The following is a 9,528-nucleotide window of genomic DNA, read 5'->3' as shown; positions in this document are numbered from 1 at the left end:
TTTGTTGTTAACACAACAAATTTTTGGAATTGGAATTGATTTTGTACATCCGAAAAAAAATGGATTTTTTCTTAAAAAGCTAATTCCGATCTGTTCACCCGACTTCAACCCCCAACCTAAGTAAACCAAGTTGCGAAATCTTGGTACTTAATCTTAATCTTGAGAACTTGAAACACTTAACACATAATTGAAAACCAAAGGAAGCAAAACAAAAGGGAATTGCTTTCTGCGGTTTGAAAATCGCTGATGTAATAAGCCTTGATCAAATTCCAATTGCAAGAATCCTCAAAGAAATCCCATTATAGACTTCTTTCATCAAAGTGGACAACTACCAACTACTCAGTGTGACATACCATTAACTTTAATGCCTTGACATAATTAGTTTTGTAAAAAAATAAAATTATACCAATCAACAATAGTGTAAGCATAAATTTATCACGGTATAGACGACATATGGCCCCACAAAAGATACCCAAAAATAGAATAAAATTGAATTTATAAAGGTCATTTTCATAATGACCTAACATAAAATGAAAAAAGAAAGAACAATAATTCAACAACCAGTCTAAATAAGCAGTCATGGTAGGCACGTTGAAAACATCCCATCTTAGTAAAATATAGAAATAAAGACAAAAAATATTGTTGTAAGAGAAAATGATCCCCATGAAGTTTTTAAGATTGCAAAGACTTTTAATACTGCCACACCATTAATTAAACAAGCAACCGTGTAATAGTCTCTCATATATATATATATATATATATATATATATATATATATATATATATATATATATATATATATATATATATATATATATAAGTGTATACACACATGTATTCCCACACACACACACAAAAAAAAAAACTCAGCTTAAGAATGGGAGGAGGGTTGTGCATGAGTCATGCAGGTGTGAGAGTCCGTTCTCGTGTTAGAGTTCGTTCGCCTTCTCAGACGAACTACAAAAATTGTAGTAAAGGGGAAGAGGAGAACTCGAGGCTTTCAAATGAAGTCGACGAATTCAGCTTCAACAGTTACTTGCCCGACAAGGAAACTGGGAATAGAGTAATGGTAGTGATTGATTCCGGCCCGGAATCCAAACGGGCTCTCGAGTGGGCCCTCTCCCACACTGTTCAAAGCCGGGATACGATTATTCTCTTCCACGTCGCCAAACAAGGTACTGCATACCTTTTTAATCTCTTCACTTTTCAATTTTCAATGTAATTGGGATAATTAATTATTATCTGAGACGAAATAAATTTGTTTATTTCAGATAGAAGAGGGAATGGGGAAATCGATGAACGGGCTTACGATCTTCTTCGCTCCGCGAAAAATACGTGTCACCTAAAAAGACCCGAGGTCAGTACAATTTTTTTTAGCATGTAACAGTTATCACTCTTTTTTAATTAGATGCAAATAATGAAACAAATATTGAATAAAGGGTTCATTTGCATTCTAACACCCCTGTATTTACTCTAACGGTTAAAAAAAATTCCTCGTGTTATAATTATTAGCAAACACACCCCTACGATTCGACTTTATTAGCAAACTACCCTCTACAAAAAACGCCATTTAGGAGTTATATGCTAAAAAAATACGCATCATAGGGGGGATGTTTGCTAATATTAATAACACGGGGATTTTTTTTTTTAATTCGATATAACACGGAGGTAATAAATGAAATAAACTTAGTTAATAATAGAGACAAATTATTTTCGTGCTAAAGAACAATACTAAGACGTTGTTAATGTCAGATGTTAGAATATAAACACCCAAGATTGACCGAGTAAAGACAGAAACGGATGTCCTAACCTAAGATAGACACAAATTAGTGAACTAAGATAAATTCCTAAATATTATCGAACACCTTGTGTCTGTGTGTGTGCGCGTGTGTATAAATATATAATGTTTTGTTTTTACCGGGAATTAAATAGGTGACTGTAGAGATGGCAGTCCAACAAGGGAAGGAAAAGGGAGCAACAATCGTGGAAGAAGCAAAGAGATTAAAGGTGTCGTTGCTAGTTATGGGGCACCGTAAGCAATCACTTTTAAGGCGGCTGCAAATGATTTGGACAAGCAAGAGGAGCCGGAGCAGAGTCGTTGATTACTGCATTCAAAACGCTAATTGCATGACAATTGCTGTCAGAAGAAATAATAGGAAATACGGTGGATATTTGATCACTACAAAACGTCACAAGAACTTCTGGCTTCTAGCTTAGATATATCGTTAATTTAAAAAAAAAAAAAAAATTGAGCTTGCAGATACGACGAACGAATAGGAAACCAATTGTATAAAACCACCAAAGAGAAACTATTTGATGTCGTGTAATGCTGCACTTTTAGTGTTGAAAAGGAATTTCTACGAACGAAACAATTCGTTCCAAAAGAAAATTATAGCGAAAATTATGTTGTCGTATGTGTACCTTATTTCAAACTTAACGAGCATCTTGACAAGACATGACAAGACACTGCAAGAACAAATGAATCAACGGCAAATATGGAAATAAGTACTTAAATTAAGAAGCTTACCATGTGGAAAAAGCCACTTTTTCGATTCACAAAAGCTTTCACGCCAATGTCGGAGAATCCCAAACTGCAAAAATATTGCAATTGAAAAGGGAAAGAAGCTTTTGTAGCATTAGCAAATTTCAAACGACACAACGAAGAGAACAAATATGAAGTTAAATCGAACCGATCGAACATCCATTTGCATTATACAACTGTACAAATAATTCAAAGCTTATTATCCCTTTGAGCATGAATTAACCAAGTTACAGAATCTAATCAAGCTCGAAGCAAATATTTGTTTCCAAATAAATCAAAAAAAAAAAAAAAATCAAGTAATTACAGGAATTTTCTACTGAAAGCTGTATCAAGATACCACATTATTTTCGTTGATTATAACATCTGCATCTGCCCTGTGAAGATATTTACATCTTTCCTTTTTTTTCTTCTTTTTTTCTGAGCAGAGAGCAATTTCCGTGTTTCTGTACACATTCTTTTCCATCTTACGGATTTTCGAGAACGAAAATTGCCACTAATTAAATAATCAGTATCGACACTACGAAACAAATAGTCACAATAAACTCATTTCAGGACTTTCTGAGAGGTAAAGTTGTAACGAGGTTTGTATACAATTCTGTACAGTTGATCGTATCCAGCAAGAACTCCAGCGCCAGCCACACCAAGTAGCATATTTGCGGTAACACCTCTATAAATAGCTGCAAAACCTTCAACACGAATAATTTCCTTAAACGCATGCATTGCGCTTCGATACTTCACCTTCTGTCCAGATGTCAGCATCATTCTCCTTCGTACAGTGTCGAACGGGTATGCACACACCCCAGAAACTGTCGTCACACTCCATCCCAAGAAAAAACTTGCCAAAAAATTGTCCTGCATATTTCAATTATATTGTTTAGTCCACTTTGGCCTCGTATGGAATAAGTACAGAATTTGATAGAGAATATAATCATGGTGTATTATAAATGCTTGGGGTTTAGGTTAATGAAAACCCAATTGTATTACTCGACCATGGAAGAAGGTCCGATAAATAGTGTTCTTAACAGACAGCAAGATAGAACATGATAAAATAAAATTTTCGGGTTGGCCCCGAAAGTTATTGGGGTTTACCAAACATCAAACGAAGTCAAATTATTTAACTAAACATGGCCACTCTCCCCAACCAAACGACGCGGTATTGTATATCATCTATAACAAACATAAGATAATTACTGATTAGATTATCATCAACAATATAATCCTATCCAACTGCAATCAATCTTCCAATCCTATAAAAATCCCTAAACGAGGCCTTCAAGAAATAATTAATAAACATTATTGCATAAAATATATGACATGGATAAATGAGTACATTCGCACATAGTTCAGAGTTATCGAGTAGAGTAAGCTTCTCATTACCACTTTCAAATCCTTCTTCGCATAGTTTACAAGGATACATTATCCAATCCTTAACGATATTATCTAATTTCAGAAAATGAGATAGTTTCATATTAACCCTCTCTGGTGTAAATTCGATATACCAGGTAACAGTTATAAGCACAAAAATGATACTCATCAAAAATCAGATGCACTAACCTGAAACGATCCAACCAAAACAATAGGTTTCATTGTGTCGTAGATTCCAAAATACATTCCTCGGTAAAGAGTGATTCCAACAATTGAAACACCAAATCCTCGATACAGACCGGCAATTCCATCACTGGAAAAGGTTTTGCGGTATACATCCGAAAGGCCGTTAAATTGGTGTTTCCCACTCATATGACAGTTCTTTGCATCTGTGGCCAAGCGAGTTCTTGCGTAATCAAGGTGATAAAGAAATAGAGAAGTGGTTGCTCCTGCAGCACTTCCCGAAGCAACATTTCCCGCAAACCACTTTAAGTATCCGTCTCTCTCTTTCGAACATCCAAACAGGCTTTTGAAGTAACCTTTAAATGCAAAGTTGAACGCCTGTTGATAATTTAAAGAATCACATATCGGGTATGAAAAAAAAAAAACTAACGAAACACGGACTAAAGCATCATAATTGTGAAAAAAAATCTATTTGAAGTTCCCTGTATGTTACTTATGAGAAGATATTTCCTCCTATTTAAAAATTTAAAATCTGTTCAAAAAATCAGACTCATTTAGTTATTTCAATAGTGAAAAATATTAAGATCAGAAGACGAACGAATGAGTTTACAGATGTCTTGGTATCAACATCGACGCTAAATTTTAACTGACAGAAATCTGGAAAATGTACTACCCCCTTAACTAGGCAAACATCATTATCCAGTGAGGTATATTCTTGTAAAAACAAAAGTAACAACAAGAAAGAAAGAAAGAAAACGGAGTTTCAAAACGAACTAGTTACAGTTGAGAAGTACGGTTGATATAGTAGCAAAACAAAAGATTTACTGGCTGAAAATCTTCCTCGCAAACTAAATGTACGATGCCAAGTACATACTAAAGGTGCTTTCAAAAACTAGAATTCCATATATAATCTTGGTTATCCAATAAACGAATACGTACAGCATTCTACAAATACCTGAGTAGGAAAATATCGTATAACATTGGCCTGGTTACCCCTCCAAAACGATAAAACGCCCTCCTCCCTAAAAACTCTCTTGAAGCCATTACCAACACCCGTATAAGGTTTTTGAAGCTGCCCTCTCTTCATTAGTTCTCCTTGATTTTGCAACAAAAGCTTCACTCTCTCAATGGGCGCTGCACCGCTTTTCGCTACAACCGCTGCAGCCCCTCCCATTATCAAATCTGCCGAAAATTTCTCCGATTTTTTTTCCATAGCGGAAACCCCTCTTTTACCCCCTTTCACAATTTAGTCCTGCACAAAGTTATCAAAATCGAAAGCTCGTTAGTTTTCTACCATTTAGTATCTTTAATCGTTGTTGATGGATCTTTGCCTACATAAAAAAAATAGCAATGTAATTAATTTACACAAGAGAATGAAGATACCCAATACGAATTAAAAGGAAAATAAACGAGTTCGTACAGAACTGTACGAGAAAGAAGCAAATTGTGTCGTTCGAATATAAGCACCAATCAACAAGAATGGGCAATGCAAAAGCGATTGTTATCAGCAAGAAATACATAGCAAGGTATTCCATATATCGAATAAATGGCGAAAAACTATGTTTTGACGATCGAATTTTGCATACAACTAAAACGATTCGATCAAATTTAATGCTACTAAAAAAAGGTCAGAAGAACAATTGATTTATAGGCTACACAATTAAGGGTGCAAACATTTCCCAATATTTATTTCCACCTGATTCCTCCAACACTTATCTATTTATCCATGATGGTTTTATTACAATTGATATTAGCAGAAAATTTGGAATAATTACGGAATACTATCAATTAAACTACCAAAAAAAAAACCCTAAATATCTAATTCACGAAAAGGGGAAAAAAAATTAAAAATTGTTCCTGCATCTGGGTCCTTCATATTCCTCCTAAATGAATGCCGCAATCAGAAAATTGAATATATATACACACATACGAATACGAATACAGATATATACACTCCGCAAATACATGTTTGATAATGAAAATTTAAAAGAAGATAGAAGATTCAGAAACTTACTTGGGGGCAGAGGGTATGAGAAATTGAAGAAGCTCTTTTTAGCTTTTCTTTTTTTCCTTTTTTTTCTTTCTTTTGTCGTCACTTGAGCGTATCAAATAAATGGACCATAAAATTCTATGATTTCTTGTTTACGAGTTCGCGCCTCATTTCAATATTCTGGCTCTCTAATTTCCTCTATTTATCAACGCTATTTATCAACACCAGGGAAAAAAGGAAGAAAAAAAACAGGTTGTAAATTGTTTTTAACTTTTTATTATTCTAATAATCACAAATTTTAATTGTAAAATTATTTTTGATATCCTATTTTATTTTGTTTTTCCTATGGATTATATAAATTCATTTACTGAAAATTATGACAGGCAATTGAGTTGGGTGTACCCGAAACCTGATGGTCTGGCCCAAACTTATTTTAGTCGAACTTAACTAATTGTGAGCTAGATTGAGTTTAAACTTTGAACCATTGTATCAAGTCCCAAAAGACCCGAGTTTGACCTTTGCTATGGCTCAACCCGAAAAAAATCCAATTGAATAAGAAATTTAAATACTTAGGGCTCGTTCGGTTACCTATATTGGATTACATGAGATTAACTTCTTACTGACTAATTAATTATTTAGTTAGTAGTAAGTTGATACGCGTAAAACCTACGTATGAGAAACCGCAAGTGTACAGTATCGCGTTTTGTAGAATAGTGAATTCCAGATATCGATCCACAGGGAATTAAGTTCCTAAATTTACCAAGTACCGTAATTATACTATCCTAAACTTTATCTAGACATACAAGAATGGAAGGGAGAAATAAAACTAAAAAGAAACAATAAATAAAAACAACGGTCCGCCAGTAAAAGCGAGGAATTCCAACGTGTGATGGCTTCTAGGGTAAAATCCACCAGTGTACTATCGATAAAGATCTACAGATCCGAATCTATTGTCAATTCTATGTTCGCTAACCCAGACACTAAAATACCCTAACCCCCGTCTCCAATGTAGTTAGAGTCTACCCACAGGTCCGACGTCTCCGTTCAGAACCTGATATTAAGAGAGCATTTAGGTCAAGTCCTTAAGGGCTACCCAATGTGCATCACGTCTCCGTTTCCACAACCCGAGCTATGTTTTCCTAAAATCAAACGAGAAATCCTCTCTCGAGTTCATTCCCATTTAGAATCAATTCAACTGTTGGCCAAACAATCGAAAGCATTTTATACAGGAAACATAAACAGAATCAAAGAACGACAAATATATCGCATATCTGGAAATCAAAATCAATATATACAAGGTTTCATTTCCCTAAAAGAAAATGCTCAGTTCATTACAAACATAGCATAAAAATGAAGAACACGAGAAATCATAAACAAAACTTAAAGAAAAGCTTATGAAAAACCCGAGTCGAAACCCTCGTCGAAGCTTCCCGCGAAGAACTGGCGAAAACCGAAGAGAAAACCGAAGAAAAGGTCGAGAGATAAGTCTTGATGTGTCGAGATATGGTCGAGATATTTAAAAATGAAGAAGTGACCTTCTATTTATAGTAGGAAATAAAAAAAAATATTTCGTCTCGAATTTTGTGCCCAGATCGCGATCTGGGCTTCTTGGATCGCGATCTGGCAGCCTTGGAAACTGCGCACCGCCTTTCCAGATCGCGATACGGGAATGGTGGATCGCGATCTGGTTCTTGATCAAAAAATATACTGTGAGACCCCCTAGATCGCGATCCACGAAGGATGGATCGCGATCTGTGTCCTGATCAAGAAAGCGTTCTGTAAGACCCCCCAGATCGCGATACAGGAAGGCTGGATCGCGATATGGGCTTCTGCGCCAACTTCAAACACTGGTTTGACCTCTTTGTAGCCCGAATTTGACAATTTTTAATTTCACAAAAGTTGTAGATCTTGAAGTTAGCTTTCTAAGGCCACTTGAATCAGCTCAATCGGAGGTTGTATGAAAAAGTTATGCTTGAAATATGAAACAGTGCCACAACCCGCGATAATGCACTTTTGCACGTGTTTGGTTTGATTTTCGGTTTCGCTTCCAAAATCGTTTCGAATCGGCAAAAATAGCTTCTCTTTACCTAAAATATAAATAAAACAAAAACAACATAATATGTACAAATACAACCGAAAACTCGGACGAACGAAGACCAAAACTCGAAGATTCGATAAGTAAAAGTTGTGCAAAATGAACACAATTATCACACCCTCAAACTTAGATCTTTACTCGTCCCGAGTAAATCAAAACAAAGCTACAACAAAAAAGAACAAAAACAACAAACTAAATCTAGGCCACTAACGTAGGGAATCACGATTGCATTTAGCGTATGCAACAAGCCTTTGAACCCCTGGGTACCCCCAAAGGACGAGTTGTGTCTTGTGAGGGTTTTCAGACAACACACCCACAAAGTTGCCGGATTGGTCAAAGCATTGCAATTAATTCCAAAGATAAAACGAGCTAGATAACCTAAAATCTCAGAATGGCATACGGCTTAAGGTATTCGACTTTCCTACCGACGCAATTAGTTGTTTCTACACCAAAATGAAAGATAGACTCAAGAATCCGTAATTAAACAATAAACACAATCATCGAGGGTTTTGAGTAGAAATGTGGGTGAAAAGTAAGTTTTGATTATGTAATCCAAAAACTCGAGTTGGGCATAAGTAGGTCTATTTATTCAATAAAGAAATGACAACAATATTTTTGGTGATTTTCATCACAATTTTTTCCTTTTTTCATTTTTTTTTGAAACGGGCATAATCGTGACTCGTGCAAGGCTCGACACCACTGTGTTATCTCTCTGACCCATGTATCGAACTTTAGTCCAAGAAAACCCCAAGCTTGACAACTCGAGAGACTTAGGCGACGAGGTGCACCCAACGGGTTAAGCTCGAGTCAGAAAGGCGGGGAAATCAAAGCGTGAATCACAACAATACCACAAATTATTATTTTTGTTTTTAACTCTTTTTTTTTTAACATAATAACATAAAATAAAAACGTAAAGACCATTGATAGAACTTTTAGCCAACAACTCGAATTGTTAACACATAATTCAATCCTAACTCGCCCCCCAAACTTCAGACTATTATACCCCTCAGAAAAGTGCGATCATGCTTAATCGGAAAGGATTTGAAAGGCTCTCCACACAAGTTGCAGAAACGCAGTCAGAAGGTTCATCTATTCATTTCCGGTATGCACAATTTCAATTTTAAAATCAACTAGCCAGTCTACTAATTCATTAATTACTTTGCTTCAATAGAATCCGGAAATGCAACTTACACTCAATCCTATATGAAATGCATGTGACAAACATAACACAATTACGGAAATCGAAATACATAAATGAAACTAAATTATATGAAATGCATGCAAAAGACCAAATCAAAATAAGCTAACTCACCCCCAAACTTAAATCATGCATTGCCCTCAATGCGAAAAATA

The 9,528-nt window shown here is 35.5% G+C and overlaps 2 protein-coding genes across 2 annotated transcripts; one reads left to right on the top strand and one right to left on the bottom strand.

The window, feature by feature from the left end:
- The first annotated feature begins 841 nt into the window (after positions 1–841).
- LOC105973345 (uncharacterized) lies at positions 842–2,401 on the top strand. Its single transcript, XM_088816882.1, has 3 exons — positions 842–1,175; positions 1,272–1,357; positions 1,933–2,401. Exons 1-3 carry the CDS (start codon positions 878–880, stop codon positions 2,215–2,217), a joined length of 669 nt encoding a protein of 222 aa, XP_088673008.1. The 5' UTR covers positions 842–877; the 3' UTR covers positions 2,218–2,401.
- A 260-nt stretch (positions 2,402–2,661) lies between these two features.
- ER-ANT1 (endoplasmic reticulum-adenine nucleotide transporter 1) lies at positions 2,662–6,119 on the bottom strand. Its single transcript, XM_012998527.2, has 3 exons — positions 5,046–6,119; positions 4,097–4,468; positions 2,662–3,394 (listed from the first exon to the last, which is right to left on the bottom strand). The coding sequence occupies exons 1-3, from the start codon at positions 5,301–5,303 to the stop codon at positions 3,086–3,088; spliced, it is 939 nt and encodes a 312-aa protein (XP_012853981.2). The 5' UTR covers positions 5,304–6,119; the 3' UTR covers positions 2,662–3,085.
- Positions 6,120–9,528: the final 3,409 nt, after the last annotated feature.

The sequence above is a fragment of the Erythranthe guttata genome, chromosome 4 (assembly GCF_056151865.1).
Source record: "Erythranthe guttata isolate IM_541 chromosome 4, IM_541, whole genome shotgun sequence".
Lineage (NCBI taxonomy): Eukaryota > Viridiplantae > Streptophyta > Magnoliopsida > Lamiales > Phrymaceae > Erythranthe > Erythranthe guttata.
The sequence above is the reverse complement of the archived record's forward strand: the minus strand, read 5'-3'. Positions and strand labels throughout refer to the sequence as shown.

Excerpts from the sequence above, each read along its gene's own strand:
- ER-ANT1 (XM_012998527.2), bottom strand. The coding sequence starts at position 5,303 with ATGGAAAAAAAATCGGAGAAATTTTCGGCAGATTTGATAATGGGAGGG. Across the intron at positions 4,469-5,045 it reads TACGATATTTTCCTACTCAG|GCGTTCAACTTTGCATTTAA; the intron begins GTATTTGTAGAA and ends AATTATCAACAG. Across the intron at positions 3,395-4,096 it reads TTTTGGTTGGATCGTTTCAG|GACAATTTTTTGGCAAGTTT; the intron begins GTTAGTGCATCT and ends TGAAATATGCAG.
- LOC105973345 (XM_088816882.1), top strand. The coding sequence starts at position 878 with ATGGGAGGAGGGTTGTGCATGAGTCATGCAGGTGTGAGAGTCCGTTCT. Across the intron at positions 1,176-1,271 it reads CTTCCACGTCGCCAAACAAG|ATAGAAGAGGGAATGGGGAA; the intron begins GTACTGCATACC and ends TGTTTATTTCAG. Across the intron at positions 1,358-1,932 it reads GTCACCTAAAAAGACCCGAG|GTGACTGTAGAGATGGCAGT; the intron begins GTCAGTACAATT and ends GGAATTAAATAG.